We start from the raw sequence: 18,181 nt of genomic DNA, 5'->3' as shown, positions 1-18,181 counted from the left end.
TTGAGTTGAGGAAATTGCATTTATTTACATTTGAAAGTCTCTTCTGCTATTTGTGTTTTCCTCTGTGAATGGCTTACACTTGGACTTTGTGTAGATTCCTGGCAGGAGGAGGTAGGGGTGGGGGAACTCTCATCACATAGAACAGAATCATCCAAATCTTTCCAGGTTTCATAATTTTACTCTTGCTTCTAAAAATGACAGTCATCTCTCATGGAGCGTTATATACTTTATATCCTGGTATCTTCCACTCGCTGCTTCTTTGTGTGAGGAGAGTAATGCACCACGTGGCCCCACAGAGGAAGGCAGCGGAAGACAGCAGAAGCTGCAGAAGGAGGCCTCTGTCTTCCAGTGACCCTGTCCCAATGCCCAGGAGCCTCCAGGATGCAGGCAGACTCCTCAGGACATGGTTCTGTGGCTGACGGGATATGAAGGAAGCCATTCTGCTCTGGGCACCCGGGACAGCTCTGAGTTCTAAAGGCAAAGGGCAAGTGGTGAGGGGCCTGGCTGGGCTCCCACCTGGTGCCACAGTGTGGTGTGGCACTGACGAGAGGCTGACAGGGGAGGCGTGTGGGACCCTGTCCTCCAAAGAGAGCAGACGACATGGGGCACACAGATTGGTTTCAGTGTAACTGTAAGGCTGCAGATTGTTAACAATAGCTGCAGATTTGGCATCAAAGATGTGACACTGTCAAAGCCACGATGGCACCGACATGCTGCAGCCAGAGGGGGTGGCCAAAGCTTGTGAAGAAGGATGAAGCTCAGTGAGTGGCGCAGCCGATGCCTCATCTTCACAGGGAGGCATGGGCCTGGCAGGCAAGCTTGTCCCGCAAAACCTCCAAGGCACTTACATAGCATATTTCTGCGTCCACTCTTGTGCTAGTCTGTTGTACCTAGAAGAAAAAAGCAGAGGGAGTGACACCCTCACTGGAAATGGCCGTGTCCCTGCACCATGGAGCAGCATGACTGATGTGGGCAGATGCGCTGCTCCTCAGACATCCAGGAAACTCTCCTCGGAGCAGGAACACTTTGGTCACCGCTGCAAGCCCGTTGCTCAGTGAGTCCCACTGATCCTCTGTGGCTACGTGCTGTGGAAGACGGAATAATGCAACAAACCTTCACACTCTCTACTGGTCTTCGGTATGGGTGCAAGGAAGGAAGGAAGGAAGGTTCAGCTTGGAATGTTCCAGGCTGTTCAGCACACACACTCCAGCGCCGCCTCTGCAGCTGGGCCACCTGTCTGTAGCCTTGTCTCCTGTTTACCACAGACAACCTGGGGAGGGCACACAAGGTCGCAGGCCTGGCACCCACTGAGGGCTGTGGCAGCGTGTGTATTACCCTCACACTGTGAAGATAGCTGGGGCCGTGGGAATGTAAATGAGACAGGAATTTGTAGAGAAGGCACTGAAAAAAAATCACTTTGTAATAAAATAATTTGTAACAAATGTTGAAAACAATACAATTTAAAATCTAATCAAATTAAATTATTTTTAACTGCTACCAGAAAACCTCAATGACAGAAATAAGATCTATAAAGGTCTCAAGAAAAACTTAAGCTGGAAAAGCCACACTCCACTTTAATCTCTTCAAGCAGAAGTGATGAGCTAAAAGACTCACTCCAGAGGTGAGGATTTGGCTCAGTGGTTCTGCCGTCTGCCTGGTAAGTGCAAGGGTCCAAGTTTGATCCCTGGGACCAAATAAATAAATAAACAAATAAAAGACTCACTTCAGCTGGGGATTTAGCTCAGTGGTGCTACTGCCTTATAAGCTCAAGGATCCGAGTTTGAATCCCAGTACCTCCTCCCAAAAGACTCACTCCAGTCATTCCTGCGAGAGCCAGCCATACTCTCTCTGGTACCACTCATAGGGCTGCTACTCCTGCTGCCTAGCTCTGCCACACCTGGCCCCTTTTCCCTATGCTGTTAACACTCAGAGACCGACACATGCTGATATCCACTGCACCTGCTCAGCCAACACCCCCAGGCCTCAGTGCATGTGGACATGCTAAGGGAGTCGGAGTTCTATGCTTCCGGGGCTGGAGATCAGTGTTCAAACCAAGAGCAGCAGTGCAGGTCTGCTCGAGACAGCAGCTCTGTTCACTTCTGACCACACCAGCAAGCTGACCAAGCAGTGTGCGCCTCCTTGACTGATTTCAGCCTCACTCTAGGTCTGTGAAAGCAGAAAATCCCTCATATTATACCATAAATTTGAGAGTTTAATCCAGAATTTACTTGTCAGATTCTTCTGAGTCCATTCTTGGCCACTGGCTTTGCTGTCCTGAGGGCAGGGCTTGCAACGGTATTTTAGGGTTCAGTAGTGGTATCTGATGAGCCACCCAGGAGGGTGAACTGCTTTTATCCCCTCTCCCTCCTCCAAGTCAAAGCACACATTAGTAAGAGCCAGGAGGCCGGGCTGGGACACACACTGCACAAGGGTGAGGTGTGGGCAGGAAGATGTTCGTGGGAACCTGGGTAGTCATGGCACAAAGCAACCCAAAGGGTAGGCGTACTTCTCTCTGTCGGCCTTGTAGGTGTGGGCTATTTCTGGCACCAGAGGGTCATCAGGGTTGGGGTCGCAGAGCAGAGAGCAGATGGACAAGAGAACTGGGGAGGAAAGAAAGAGTCAGTCAGCTGTGGCCATGAGGCTGCAGGCCACCCCTGGGTCTGGCGAACTTTTGCACACTTGCGCTTTCTGTCCACCTATCTGATGGTTCTGCTCCAGTCCTGAATTTGCCCTGCCCACACACTAGCTGGAGGGCGGTTTGCACTGTTGGCCTCACAGTGGGATCCCAGCACACTGCTCCAGTGTGGTCCCAGCCCTTAACTCCCCCTTCTCACCGAAGCCCCTGCAGATCCAGTCTCTGCTGAGCCCCACACCACACAGCTTTGGTCCCAACGGCCCTTTTTGCTGGTAAGAGACAGGAGTTCAGAGCATCCAAGTGAATTCCAAGATCACAAACTGGACGCATCCAGGGTGAGGGTAAAAATGAGATTCTGAAATGAGGCTATGACTGACTGCAAAGCCAGCGCGCTTTCCTGCTCCCGTGGGATATCCCGGGATATACACTCGGCATGGCAATGAAGGCCCTGGATGAAAGGAGTCATCCCTCAGGGCGGGGTGAGGAGCAGAAGGACTTGAGAGGTCTGTCCTTTCAGCTTTGTTCTGGACCCACCATGACTCCAAACTGGCTTCAGTGAATCCACTGAAGTCTCCAGCAGTTTCTCTACTGTTAAAGCTACAAGCGGAAGGGGCAGATCCCCTTTGCTTAAGAGACTTGACACCCTGCTGTTCTGGGCTGGGGACCACCCCCCACCACACTGCCCAGCCCCCTTTCCTTCTCCCCATAGGAGGGCCCTCCCTGCCACTCCACTTTCTATTCCCATTCCCGGTCCTGCACCTAAGGCTGCACAGGCCCTGGCTCCACTGGCTCCACTGCACGCAGCCCCTGGAAGCTGGCAGAGTGTGACACTGTCCCTGCTACACTTCTGGGCCTAAGGCTGCTGTACACAAGGTTCCACTCAGGAGCAATCTTGGCAGGATGCTGGGCTGCATCCAGATGTGTCAGTGCAGTGTAGCTTGCTCTGCCCCAAGGAACTTCCTCACAGTGCAGGAGCAGTGGCTCTGTCCCCCAGGCTCTCCGTATCTGCTGCTGCAGTCCCTCTAGCCTTCCAAAACCACCCCTGTCAGCTGCCCCAGGGGCTTTGGAGGCCTCTCCTGGTTGCCCAGGGATGCCATCTGCACTGCCTCATGTTCTACTTTATATTTTGGGTTAAGTTTTTTCACTATTCCACCACTTTCAGCTGACAGATTACAGCACTCTCTATATTCAAGACTTGAGCATATATGGCTCACACTAAACCCATCTTAGTTCAGAAGGAATATCTGCATTTCTTTTCTTTTTTCCTTTTTGTTAATATCTGTATTTCTGGCCAGGTATGTGGTGTACACCTGCAATCCCAGCACTTGGGAGGCTGAAGCAGGAGGATTGCCATGAGTTCGAGGCCAGCCTGGGGTACTTAGAGAGTATAAGGCCAGCCTGAGCTAAATAGTGAGACCCTGCTTCAAAAAAACAGTCTACATTTCTACTTTCTGCTTCAGCCTGGTTTATTCAATCTCACCCAGAGACACTGCTCCTACATCAGCTGTGAGGCCCTGGGGACAGGCCCTGGGTGTCTTTCAGGGATGACTCACAGTCTGTGTTGGTCCTTGCTGAATGAATGGGAAAGGAAAGAACAGAGAAGACAGTATAATATTTGCCCTTCATGGCAGGAAAGCTCTACCACTTAGAGCAAAAAAAAAAAAAAAAAAAAAAAAAAAAATTGTGATTCACGACCACCACCTAGTTAATTGTTGGCTGTCACATACCCATTTTTCACTGAGGTTGGGAACCACTGAACAGTGGCTACTACCTGCAAACCATAGATGTTTCTCTGCAGGTCACCTGCTTGCCTGTCTATATCTCCTGTGTGTGTCCAGGCCTGTGGCTGCATCCTGCTGAGTCTCCCAGGGTCCAGTCCTGACTCCCCTCTTGGATGTGTGCCCTTCCCTCTCTGAGCCTCAGTGTGTATAGGCACAGGATGGGGGAAGTGTGGTACAGGATTTCCAAAGGCTCTGCCAGTATAGTTCTGCTGTCATCTGATGGAGGTGGTGTCCTGTCCCTCAGGAATGACCTGCCCTATGATGAGCGCCAGCACAGCATGTATTCCCTCCTTCTGAAGTCACTGGCCTTTGGCTCTTCTTCACAAAGGTATAGGGTGGAGGGGTCAGAGACACAGTTTCTTACCCCAAATGGGCTTCCTGTGTCTCTCCATCTTCCCTACTGCCCAAAATCTCAGCTCTTTTGATTGTACATTCTATGCCAAATGAAAAAACATTTTGTCCTTTGCTAAAAACCAAAAATTTTTTTGCCTTATTTTACTTGGGGAGTAAACCCAAGGCATTTGTACTGAGCCATTTCTCCAGCCCTATTTTTATTTATTTTTTATTCTAAGACAGGGTTTCAGTAAGTTGTTAATTGCTCAGTCTGGGATCAAATTCTGAATCCTCCTGCCTCAGCCTCTCAAAGAGCTGGGATTACAGGTGTGTGCCATCACACCTGGCTGCCTTTCTAATATTAAGATATAGAGTGTAGGTACAGTACTTCCTCTTTGTGTCCATGTGGCAGTTCAGGGCATCCCATAGCAAATGGATGCTGAGGACCACAAAGGTGCAGGACACTGGGCTCCACTGATGTCCTCACTCGCAGCGTGGGGGCACCACTGGGCACAGGGCTGGCTGACTGTGCGACCTGATGAAGCTTCCTGCTCTCCCTGAGTCTCCATGTCCACCCAGTCAGCGAGGAAGTAAAAACATGGAAGATGCCATGTGGAGCACGTGCCAGGGTCTCTACCTTTGGACACAGTCAGTGCTGGAGACCACTGTGACCGCAGGATGTCCAGGCAGATGCTGCCACTGCTGTTGATATTGGGGTGATAGATTTTGGTTGTGAAAGCAACCTGCAGAGACAAGAGAGCTGAGTCAGACAAGCCATAGAAACATCTAAACAGCCAGCAAGTGAAGGGAAGCAGCCACTGCTGGGCTATACCATGTGCTCCATGCTCTAACCCTCAAAGTCCTGGTGAGCATCAACGTTTCCTCAACCTGACAGGACACCAGAAGGGCCACCCACAAGTCTTCTGATCTGTTTCCTGTTAGGTCCTCATTCTGAATATGTGAGGGATTGGTATCATCTTCCCCAGAGCAGTGTGCTCTGAACACAGCAAAGAGGGTATGTGAAGAACTCAGAAGCCCAGGAGGTTTGTGCAGAAAATAATGATTCTAATTACAGATAGGATAAGGAAATAGAAACAGGTTAAATTCAGAAAACAGTCAGGTTAAATTCATTCCTTATTCTCTGCTTCACTACTAATTTTTGCCTGGCTTGCTTGGACAAAACTTCCTATTTCAGCTATCATCAGTGGTGGCTGGACTGAAAATATAAGCCACATCACCAGCAGATAAGCCCAGGCCATGAATCCCTGCTCTCACCTTTGTGTGTGTGATGCTGGGTGCTGAACACAGTACCTCATGGTAACAGACAGGTATGCTACCACTAAGTCACACCCTAGCCCTCTTACTTCACCTTTTGCAAGACACCCCTTTTCAGAATTCAGCCATCAATTGCTCCTGTACCTTTCAAATACATATGGATATCCTTCGTAGCAAAAGCTATGAAATAACCCAATGCCTCCCAAGAGACTACTGGTGAAATTACAATTTCATATACACAACTGTTTAAAAAGAACACGGTGAAACATCATGTGCAATTAGGGAGCAATTTCCAAGATATACTGCTGACAGGAAAGCAAGACACAGCATCATGGTAAAGTGTGTTCCTTTCAATGGAGCAAGGGAGCGCATGCAGATGCATGTGCAGGTGTACACAACACATGAGAGAGAAAAGCAGCATCTAGACTCAGTGACAAAGGTCCTAGGTCCAATGCACTCTCCCACCATTTGCCTCTTTTTAACCACAGCTACACATCACTTCTTGAGATGACCTCCCTGGAGCTCAGAGTTTTTGCTTTAAACAGGGATGTGATAAACCAGACACGGCGGTGCACACCTGCACCCTAGCTATTTGAGAGGCTGAGGCAGGAGGATCACTTGAGCTTAGGAGTTCAAGAACAGCCTGGGCAATAGTGAGACTGCTCAAACAACGAAAACGAGCCAGTTGCAATGGAGCACATGTGAAATACCAGCTACTTGGGAGGCTGAAGTGAGAGGATCACAAATTGGAGGCCACCCTGTGCAACATGGCAATTAGCAAGACCCTATCTCAAAATAAAGAACAAAAGATGATTTAGCTCAGTGGTGCCATGCCTGTCAGGCAAGTGCAAGGTCCTGAGTTTGATCCCTGGTACCGGGGGTGTGTGTATGTGTGTGGTGTAGCTCAGTACAAAGGTTATATACCACAAAAACAAAACAAAACACTCCCACCCCGCCACCGCCAAGGTGAAACAAAAATCCCAAAGAAAAAAGCAAACAAAACCAGGGGCATGGTGGGACTCCCAGGGCTGGCATGGGACCATGGAATCAGGCACCTGATGACTTGCAGGTTTCCTTGTCCCAGGGGATGCAAATCAAGCTCAGCCCCACCCACGTCCCACCAGCCAGCAGCACCTCAACACTGAGCTGGGTGGGCATGCAGCAGGAACCCCTGCCTCTTTCCCCACTCTGAGTGCTCATCACCATGTCTGCACTGGCCGGAGAGCGTGTGGCCTTTGATGTCATTATTTGTCGTTTTTTGTATGCTTAATATAAATCATAATAGGTTTTTGGGTGCTGGGAATTGAACCCAGGGATTCACCCATGTTAAGTGTCTTACTAGGAGCTATACCTTTAGCCCCTAAGGTAGTTTTAAAAACAGAACTCACTTTAGAATATGAAGTTAAGAGGGCTATGAATATATGCGCTTGCATGGCTTTCACAATATTTTTCCCAGGAAGAGTCAAACCTCAGAGAGTCTCAGGCAGTAAGTATCTGCCTCAATGTCTCCTATAAACATCACCCAGGCTTTCTGGTAGCACTGGTACATGCCTGTACAATTCCAGCTACTTGGGAGGCTGAGGCAGGAGGATCACAAAGTTGTTTTTTGTTTAGTTTGTCCTTCTGTTTGTTTGTTTTTTGAGACAGGGTGTCACTATGTAGTTCAGACTGGCCTTGAACTCACTGTGAAGCCCAGGTTGGCCTCAAACTTCCTAAGACAGGATAATCACAAGTTTGAGGGCAGCCTAGATGACTTAGTGAGAATATGTCTGAAATCAAAATATAAAAACGGTTGGGGATACAGAAAACAGACCTATCACACAGTCTTGCCAGATTCCTCCTCAAATCACAAGTTTAACTTACTCCTCTACAGAAGATTTTAAAAAGACACAAAACATTTTCTTCTCTAATAAAAGTATCACTCATCCTTTGGCTCATGTTTTTCCTGATTAAAGTAATCCCACCTCACAGAGCTTACTTCTCAGTCTTCGATAATAGCTATTGTTTTCACTTTGTCCTTGGGCAATTAGGGATCCTAAAAATGCCCAACAGATGGCCATACCGGACAACATCAGTATCTGCTTAAGGAAGAGCCCCAGCCACTCACAGGATGATGGAGCAATAAGCTGGGAAACTGCTGCCTTAAAGACACTGTGCTATCTCTTCCTGGGGCAAGGGGAGTGGAGGGTGGAACAGAGAAACCTTTCAACCAACCCCCTCCACCACAGCAGTTGTATCCTGGTCCAGTGGAGCAACTCTAGCATCTGTCACTGCTCTGCCCAGCACACCCCGCTCCCTTGCCAAAAGCTGGAGACTTTCTCCAGAATAATAAACATGTTTGAATTCCATTAAAAAATTCAGGACCAAGTGTCAACATCTGCACAGTGCTGTGACCAGAGTCCAGAAGGGGCCTCCTCACACTGGCTCAAACTGCGAAATAGCGGCTAGTCACCCATCAAGTCACAGAGGCCTGCACAGGTGATAAAGCACAGTGACATCACACCTGACTGGGACTGGACACAGGACTACTGGATGAGTGTGATCAAAATGCATAACCGTGGTTTAATTCTGAGAAAACACGACACAGACCCATAATGAGGGCCGGCTGGCAGCACAATCAATAACACTCCTCAAAAGCATCGATGCCATGGACCATGGGAAAGGAAATGCATTACAGACTGCAGTCCTGGAGAGGGCTGGACAGAGACTGAGTAGTGGGTGCTGGAGCACGAACGGACACTGGCAGAAACTGCTGAAGTCTGACCTAGGCTTCAGTGTAGTTCACAGAATCAGGACCAACATCCATTTCTTGGTTTTGATCATGGCAGTACAGTAGCATAGGATGGTGACACCAGGGAGAACTAGGTAAGAAGTGTATGGCAGCTCTTCATGCTGTTTTGCAGGTTTTTTTCTGGGGGAGGTACTGGAGGTTGAATTCAGGGCCTCTCACATACTAAGCAGATGTTCTGTCATGGAGCTATACCCCAGCCCTTGCAATTTTTTTCTAAGTCTAAAATTAATTCCAAACAAGAAGTTTTTTGTTTCATTTTGTTTTTAAAGGCTGACACATCTGGGTCTGAGTCCCTCTGTGGTGTGTGAACCACGCCTTATGAAAACAACATAACCTCTCTACGTGTCAGTTTCCTTATTCATAAAAGAGAATTCTATTTTTTGTTGTTTCCCATTTCTTTTATTTTTTATTTTGAGACAGGGCCTCCCTAAGTTGCCCAACCTCCTTTCTCAGCCTCCAGAGTGTTAGCATTATAGGGCATGTGCCACTGTCCCTGGCTCCAAACTGATATTGTTTTAAAAATGAGAATAAAAATATATACTGCTGTATGCAGAAAAAAATCTGGAGGCAAGTATACTGGGCTGTTAGCTGTGGTTTTTCTGTGTCTACAGGAAATTGCCTTCCATCTGCATACCAGTTCTCTAATTTAAAAATGATGAACTTTTAACCAGTTTTGCAATCAGGAAAAAAAAAGCTGTTGAAGCGATATAAACTGTGCACACATCGTGCGTGACCATAGCTGATAGGAGCTGGTCCTCTGGTTCCACGTCAACGACTGAGTCCACCTCCTCTTCCTGCCTCTGCAGGCTCTGCTGGGGCCCTTCACCAGCTGCTTCTCACACAGTGGGGGGTGGGTCCAGTCAGCCCCTAGCCGGAGCCCACACAGACCCTGCTCCTCAGACCCACCTCTGGCTCCCCTCCCCCTGGGATGCTGGGCTCCCATCCCTGCAGACCCCGTGCAGCACCTCACCTGGGTGATCTGGGCCACCTGGCTCTGGTCTGGGTCTGTGAAGCTTCTCAGCCCTAAGCTCCTTGCACACTGAGTGTGCTGGGCCTCCACAGGACTGTGCACTGCAAGAGGGCAGGCTCCACTCCGCACATGCAGCCCAGGCAAGCATGGGCAGCCCTGGAGGCACAGTGTCTAGCAGCGAGATAAGCTGCTGAAGGCACGTTCTAGTCCTCTGCTGGTGTTCCAGCTCTCTCCAGGCAGGCCAGGCAGCCAGGCAGCATCCCAGGCTCCTCCCTCCTGTTAATGGCCCTATGCTCAGGCCCCACCAAGGGAGCCACACATGTGCGAAGGGCAAACGAAGCCAACTACTCCCCCCCACCATGCTTGGCAGTGCTGTGAATTGAACCCAGGGACTTCTTCATGTGAGGCAAGGGCCTACCACTGAGCCCCAGCTGCTGCCCAGATAGCAGCACTATCTGCTACCCTTTTAACTGAAGAAGGCAACTGATCTGTCAAGGTCCTGAGCCAGGTGGCTACCTCGGCATCCTTGGGCTGAGCAGCACGGCACTTCCTTCACAAGGAACTGCAGCACCTCCACTCCCTAGTTTTGACAACCCAAAGTATCCCAGGATATCATCAACTGTCCTCAGGCATAAACAAAACCACCTCAGCCCAGAAGCCCATCCTAGACAGTAAGTTGGGGACTGCAGAGAAGAAAACCAGAGCCTGCAGACCTGACTGGCTCACCCCAGGGATGAGGTGCACTGCAGCCATCCAGATGAACTCACCTGCAGCCAGCGGCGGTTGGAACTACTATGACTGCCCTTGCGTAACCCTGGTCTGCTCTCCCCAATTTCCTAGCATACTAAAGCAAATACTAAACAAAGAACCACTGTGTCCTTCAGCAACAAAATACCTGACACAAACAACTTAAAAGGAAGAAAGATTGACTGGTTTGTAGTACTGGGGATTCAAACTAGGATCTTTACACTGAGCTACATCCTTAGCCCTTTTTATTTTAAGACAGGGTCTCTGCTAAGTTGCTGAGTTGCCTGGGGTGGGTTTGAACTTGTGATCCTGCTGCCCTAGCCTCCCAGAGTGCTGGGATAACAGGTGTGCACCACCATGCCCTGCAGGCAAGATTTATTTGGCTCACACTTTGCAAGGTTTCAGTCTATTGTCAGATGACTCCACTTCTTTTAAGGCCGGTGGTAAGGCAGAAATGTAATGGTGGGAGGGTGTGGCAGGGCAAAGCTGCTATTTCATGGCAGCCAGAAAGCAGAGAGAGAGAGAGAGAGAGAGAGAGAGAGAGAGAGGGAGAGCGCGCAAGAGAGCCCAAGAACAGGGAGCCAGGGATAAGATACACCCCAGAGAGTCACCAAAATTTCTAACATTTCCCGATAGCGCAACTGGCTGAGGACCAAGCTTTCTGCACAGGTGTGTCGGGAGATACCCCAGATCCATCTGGAACAACCATTACAGTAGTGTGTGGGGTTCTACAGCTGGACCTGGATACCATCAGCACAAAGAATGTGCCTGGGATCTTTAACATTAGCCTGAGATAAGTCAGGCACATTTGGACTTGGAGAAAAACCACCTCCTGACCACTTCTGAGCCCCCTCCCTCTGACTCAACTTTTGTGAATCCACCAGTCTTCCTGCCATCCTTGACTGTGCTTCTGTCCCTAAATCCTCAGGAAAGATTGCACTCGGAAATCCTAGATGTATCTGCTTCTTTCTTCAGCCTCTTTCTGCCTTTTGCCTATGGTGGTCTGTTCTTTTACAACAGGTTTTCTTGGAACAAAAGCATCCTTCAAATGGTGACTTTAGGAAGGAGCCTGTTCCCTTGCTTACAACAGGGATCAACTCTGAAAATACAGAGTTTAAAGTCCTAGGAGGCTGGGCATGGTGGCACTACCTGTAATCCCAGCGACTTAGGAGGCTGAGGCAGGAGGATTTCAAGTTTGAAGTCAGTATGGGAGACTGTTTCAAAACAAAAATTAGAGAATCAGGGATGTAGCTCAGTGACACTGTGCCTGCCTGGCAAGCACAAGGTCCTGAGTTCAATTCCCAGTACCAGAAAGAAAAGAAAAAAGAAAGGGCCAGGGAAAAAGCCAGTAGAAAAGCCCAGTGGTAGAGTGTTTATCTAGTATATGTGAGCTCTGAGTTCAATCTCCAATTTACCCAAAATGAACAAACAGAACAAAAAACACAACAACAATAACAAAAACTGAAAACACCAATGTCCTAGGAGGCTGTTAACACAGAGTCTGGAAGACAGGCCTTTGAGGAAAGGCCCACACATAGCTCTCTTTACCTGCAACCTGATAAGGTCCCTCTGTCTGAACTTTAGGGGAGCCACGAGAGCCTCACCTTTGGGGGCTTGAACGGGTAATCGGTAGGAAAGTGGATGGTCAGGAAGAAGACACCTCCTTGGTAAGGGCTGTCATTCTGGAAGATGAGACACGGGAAGAGGTTAGGGCTCACGCTAAGCGTGAGGTACAAGAAGTCAAACGAGCTGTGCTCTCGGTAACATTACCTACCGGGCCCATGATGGTGGCCTGCCAGTGGAACACTGCAAGACAAAAGAGACATGGGTGTGTGAGAGACCCCACAAAATGTGCCTAGGTGCTGTGCAGTTTAGAGCAGTGTCCACAGACTGCCTCACTTCCGATATCGTCTGTACATCTAGGGATTACAATACCAGACTCGCCAGGACTCCAGAGCTCTCTGGAGGCTGTGCTCAGGATTATGGTTTGTGACAGGAAAACTGCACATGCTGCCATCAGGCGGGGTCTGGGTGCAGGACTTGCATTCCTCTCTCCATGAGGCCAGGACCTGCTTCCTCTCTCAGCATCCAAGTGAGACAACACAGGTGCTGCCCAGGGTTGCTCACCTGAGCTTCAATACTTGGTGGCTTTACTGGGGCTCCAATGGAAGTATTGAGCCAGGTGTGTTGGTGAGCACCTGTAATCCCAGCACTTAGGAGGCTGAGGCAGTAGCATCACAAGTTTGAGGCCAGCCTAGGTTACATGGCTCAAGGCCAGCCTGAACTACACAGAAAGACTGTCTCAAAAAAACAAAAACTAGGAGTTCTTTTGTTTTTGTTTTTGATACCGGGGATCGAACTCAGGAGCTTGGGCTTGTGAGACAGGTGCGGTGCCACTGAGCTAAATCTCCAGCCCGCAGGAGTGTTTTTGATAATATTTTGGAATAGGAGCCCACACCAAGTGGGCAGGTAACAAAAGTAGACCTTTCCTGGTGAGCAGGTTGGGATCCTCTGGTCTCATTCATGCTAACACTGAGAGCTGTAGGGTGCTGAGCAGAGCTGGAGGGCAGGCAGGAGGAAAGAGGACGACTGACTCCATGGCCTTCTGGCACAACAGACGGCAAGCAAGGAGAGGTACCAGGAGGGCATGGAGTTAGTGACTCTGTGCACACTCTGCACATACAACTGAGTCATTTCTGTTCTTCTCCAAAAATGGGATTCTAACTCCCACAAAAAGCTGTCAGAACCTCCACTTTCAGTAGCTCCATCTGCCCACCTTGGCTCCTCCCAGGACATGCTGCACACATGGGCAACCACTCCTCTCTCCTTCACTAGAATAAAAACGTGCCATTCACACAACTCTGAAGTGTGCCATGCAGTCACCTCATCGGCATGTACAATGTTGCATAACCAGTGCGTGCCATTATTTGTGTGTCTTTCGTGTGTGTGCATGTGCACACTAGGGATGGACCCAGGTCATTTCTAAAGCTTTTGCATCCCCCTAACAGAAGTTCTGTGCCTATGAAACAATCACTTCCTAAATCTACTTCCTGAGCCTCTGGTAACCCCTCATCTACTTTCTGTCTCTCTGAATTCTCTTCATGTAGATGTCTGTTGAACAGGCTATACAATATTTGTAATTTCTCCACTTATTTACTAAATTGAGCATGCTTTCAAGGTTCATCCATACTGTGGTGCCTGCTGGGCCACACTTTTATCCACTCATCTGCTTCAGGGCTCTGGGTTGTTAGCACCTTCCGACTAGTAGATAATGGTGCTATAAACATTGGCATCCGAATTCTGTTCGAGTCTGTTCTCAGCTCTTTGGCACGCACAGGCACCACACATGGTTTTCCAACAGCTGCAGCCTCACAATACATAAGCTGTGCCGAAGCCCAGCCAGCCCACGAGTGAGGGGAGGCGGGTAAGCAGGGTAAGGCTTGGAGAGCAGGGCTGTGCACTCAGGCTCTGGCCTGCTGGCTATGGAGGGGCAGGCTGGTCTGGCCACTTCTCTCTCTAGCCCTCTCGCGAGCAGGTGCCTATAGCTGCTTCCTCATCTCCCTGGATGGAGTGCAGATGTGGGAAGAAAGAGCCAGTACTGTCCTTCCCCAGGCACAGACATCAGCTGCTGCCCTCCACTCGGCTCCCAGGTACAGTCCTCCACAACCAGCTGCTCAAAGGCGTCCACGGTAGTGCCCCAAACCTGCCTAGGGTGGACACACTGTCCTGAGCTGACACGAGCAGGGTCCAGCTAGCTTTCTCACAGCTCAGAGTGTGGGGTGATTTCTCACAGGTTCCATTCTGAGTGTAACCTGAGCAGCTGAGGGGAACTCACAGCTCCATGGAAAAGCAGTGCATGAGCAAGTGAATGGAAAGCATGGACTGGTTTTAACTACTTGGCAGATAAATTTGGGGCTTTAATTGCAAGGCTCCTACAATCGGAAGCTCCCACCCGCTGAATACTTACAATCATCACCCACAGGTCCTGCGGAGCACTGGGCGGGAGGATCCCGCTGCAAGTCGGTTAGTTCCTAAAACACGAGACAGTGGGTCAGGCTGGGGTACAGCTGGTGCCAGTCTGTACCTCAGCCCCTTGCCATACTGAGTTCTTGTGGGAGGACTCGTGGAGGTGGTAGAAACATGGCCAGTGCCTGGTCTACTGTGGCTGTGAAGATCCCAGTGAAGTAGATAGTATCCTTTTCCTTTTATAAAGTAGGATACTGAAAGGTAAAGGGGCGAGGTCACCTATCCACTATTACAAGGTCACAGGTAGATATGCTCACCCCAGGCCTGGTTGCCAAAGTGCTCAGGGGGAAGACACTATTCTCCCATGGACTTAGGAGGAAAGGGCCCCAAGAGTGCCTGCAGGAGCAGGGCAGGGGCCAGGTGCTGGCTCTGGGCTAGGAATGAATGGGTGGAAGCACTTGGCCCACAGGAAGTGCTCAATTAAACGCTGCTCACCTCCTGGAGCCCTCACCATCACGGAGGTTTGGCATGGAGGTCTGTCGCATTCCAGGGCACGCAAACCCAAGTCTAATACTGCTATCAGTGCACCGTTGGGGTCAGGAATCACACACAACTAGATTCCCTTTATGGGACACTAATCCTGCCCACAAGCCCTAAAAGTAACCTTGGCCTGGCAGGAGGCTGAAGACCTCAGATTTGGGGCAGCGATTCTCAAAGATCACTTTGCACATATGAGAATGTTTCCTAATACTGCATATTCTCCCCTGGTTCCAAACCCTGGTAAACTTCCTGGGATTTCCACAGAGGTTTTTAAAGCAAGGAAGGAGGAGTATCCTGTGTTAGAAAACTCTCAGGAAATGGCAAATCGAGAATCCAGTAGGTGCACAAAGCTCACAGCTGGCTGACAACAACCCTCCTTACCTGAACCAAGTCTAATACACTCATCCACAAACACCCTCCACACAGGCATGTGTGTAGCATACTAACCACACTAGCAACCCCCGGTCTCTGTCTACTTATCCGACTTTCCTCCAAATTTATTGTTTTGTTTTGAGACAGGATCTTGTTATGCATTTCAGGCTGGCCTTGAACTCTCCATGTAACCCAGGACAGCTTTGAACTCAAAGCAACCCTCCTGCCTCAGCCTACTGAGTGCTAGAATTAGAGTGTGCGCTACCATGCCAAGCTCATTTCCCTCTAATCAGCACGGTGAGAGTATTAATGCCATAGAGGCTGCCAAACACTACTGAGAGTTCATCTTTTCTCTTTTTCTAGTATTGGGAACTGAGTCCAGGGCCTTGTGTGTGCTAGGCCAGTCTTCTCATGCTGAGCTACATTCCCAGACCTTTTAAATATTTTTCATTTTAACAGTCTTGCTATGTTGACCAGACTGGCCTTGAATCTGTGATCTTCCTTCTTCAGCTTCCTGAGCAGCTGGGATTACAGGAATGTACTGCTACGCTCAGCTGCCTGTGAGTTGATTTCTAAGTACTAGGACACACTGGTCAGTTCTCAGCTAGTGTTTAGTGTACCTGACCACTTCCTCACATGTAAAGTGGACTATACTTGGTAAGCACTCAGTAAGCAGCATTACTAGTTGTCACAGAGAGAACTTAGGAACAACAGAGGCTGTGCAAGGGGACAAGAGGACACACTCTGAAGTGCAAGAGATCCAGAACCTTTCTGCGTACACTACGCTGTGCCCTCCCCCACCATCACTCTGCAGGGACGTGCTCACATCCACATGCTGCCGCACGAGGGAGGGACCTCCTAGACGGGACTCAAAGCAAATCCTGCAGAGACCAAATGAACTACGGGTGTCACAGAAGGCCAACAGTACAGACCAGTCCGCTCCAGCTTGCAAGATTTCCCTACATCTCCATGCTTTTGCATACCATATACCCAGAATCCATGTCCTTCTCTTAGGGGTTTGATAAAGTCACTAAAACTTACTCTTGAAAGGCCAGAAGCAGGTCCCCATTGGTAGGCTCCAACCAGCACCCAGGGGTTTAGAATACATCTTAGTTGCTTTCTCATTGCTGGGATACAATACCTGGCACCATAGCTTAAAGGATGAGAGGTTTGTTTTAGCTCACTTTTTTTTTTTTTTTTTTTTGGCTCATGTTTTAGAAGTTTCAGTCCTTGCATGATTGGCCGGTTCCAAGCAGAAGTAGAAGGCATAGTAGAAGGGTCTGGCAAGGAAAGCTACTTACCTTATGGCAGCAAGGAAGGAGAGGAGTGGGGAGGGAGACAACTCCTTCAGGGATAGGCCCCCCAGTTGTCCTCTCTTCTGGCCAGTCCACACCTCTTATAAACTCATCAGCAGATTAATCCACCAATGGGTATAGCACCCTCATGATCCATTCAGCTCCCAAAAGCCCCACCTATGAGTGTATGAGGCTTTGGCAGGACATCTATAAACCCTAACAGAATGCTAACAGGCATTTTAAGGAAGAATGGCGTGTCTTGGAAAAAACTAGTCAACTTACATTCCATACTGCTGTGCTTACTTCATAGTCCTGGAAGACTCAGGTCAGAATCCCAGCTCCAGCACTGGCAAACCCACTTTCACCCGCTTCACATCTCAGTATAACTACCTGTAAAGCTGTCATTACAACTGCCTGGCAGTTTGCCAGCACTGCTGTGCGGCATTTAAATGTATATAATGTACACAAGAGCACCCAGTAAAGATCAAGGACAGCAGTGTACAGAGGATGCTACCAGGAGCATTATAAAAAGGGGAGGAGAATATATATATGTATATATATATGTATGTATATATATATATATATATATATATATGTAGTATAACTACCTAAAGCTGTCATTACAACTGCCTGGCAGTTTGCCAGCACTGCTGTGCGGCATTTAAATGTATATAATGTACACAAGAGCACCCAGTAAAGATCAAGGACAGCAGTGTACAGAGGATGCTACCAGGAGCATTATAAAAAGGGGAGGAGAATATATATATGTATATATATATGTATGTATATATATATATATATATGTATGTATATGTATTTAAAAATTAATAACATTGGTTGCTCCCAGGGAGTGGGGGAATTTTCCCTGTGTACTCTTTGTACCTTCCAACTTACAAACCGCGGGAACTTATTACCTAAGTATATGTTTCATGAATTGTAAATGATGAATGCAGGTAAAGGTTGCATAGTGGTTATTGCTACAAATAACAAGTGATGATAAAAGTAGAGTCCCAAACAAGGGAAAGAAGGTTAAAAGATTAAGTATTACTGGAGTAAAAGTTAAGCAAATGAGGGTACACACTCAATTCTTTTAGTGTGTTTTATCAACTCCACACAACAACCACTGTTAGATAATTTTATGTACAACTAAGAAAGAAGACATGTTGGTGACTTAACCTCAATGCTTTCTTTAAATTTAAATTTTATTTAAAATTTAACCTGGCTGGGGATTTAGCTCAGTGGTTCTGCTGCCTGCTTTGCAAATGCAAAGTCCTGAGTTTGATCCCTGGTACCAAAAAAAAAAAAAGTAAAATTTATCCTCATTGAAATAACTCTTTTAGACTCATTTGGACATGCCTGGTTTTTTAAAATCAAGAATCACTCAGGGCCAGGGATTTAGGTCAGTGGAACCACACCTACCTCACAAGCGAAAGGTCCTGAGTTTGATCCCTCATACAGGAAAAAAAAAAAAAAAAA

General features: G+C 48.4%; 1 protein-coding gene across 8 annotated transcripts in view; it reads right to left on the bottom strand.

Annotated features, from left to right (window-relative positions):
- Ube2d4 (ubiquitin conjugating enzyme E2 D4 (putative)) overlaps positions 1 to 18,181 on the bottom strand; it is a 32,762-nt gene continuing 14,581 nt past the window's right edge. For 4 of the 8 annotated variants that reach the window (XM_010624948.2, XM_010624946.3, XM_033764914.1 and 1 more), the window contains 7 exons: positions 14,500 to 14,563; positions 12,307 to 12,338; positions 12,137 to 12,214; positions 5,387 to 5,492; positions 2,507 to 2,600; positions 849 to 890; positions 1 to 471 (listed from right to left, as the gene is read on the bottom strand). In XM_010624948.2, coding sequence (XP_010623250.1) covers positions 228 to 471; positions 849 to 890; positions 2,507 to 2,600; positions 5,387 to 5,492; positions 12,137 to 12,214; positions 12,307 to 12,338; positions 14,500 to 14,563 — 660 coding nt within the window. In that variant the 3' untranslated portion in view covers positions 1 to 227. The other 4 variants (XM_033764915.1, XM_010624954.3, XM_010624951.3 and 1 more) reach the window with 4 other exon arrangements.

The sequence above is a fragment of the Fukomys damarensis genome, unplaced genomic scaffold (genome assembly GCF_012274545.1).
Source record: "Fukomys damarensis isolate Sample0158 unplaced genomic scaffold, DMR_v1.0_HiC HiC_scaffold_17, whole genome shotgun sequence".
NCBI lineage: Eukaryota > Metazoa > Chordata > Mammalia > Rodentia > Bathyergidae > Fukomys > Fukomys damarensis.
Note: the sequence above shows the minus strand (reverse complement) of the source record. Positions and strands in the feature narration are given on the sequence as shown.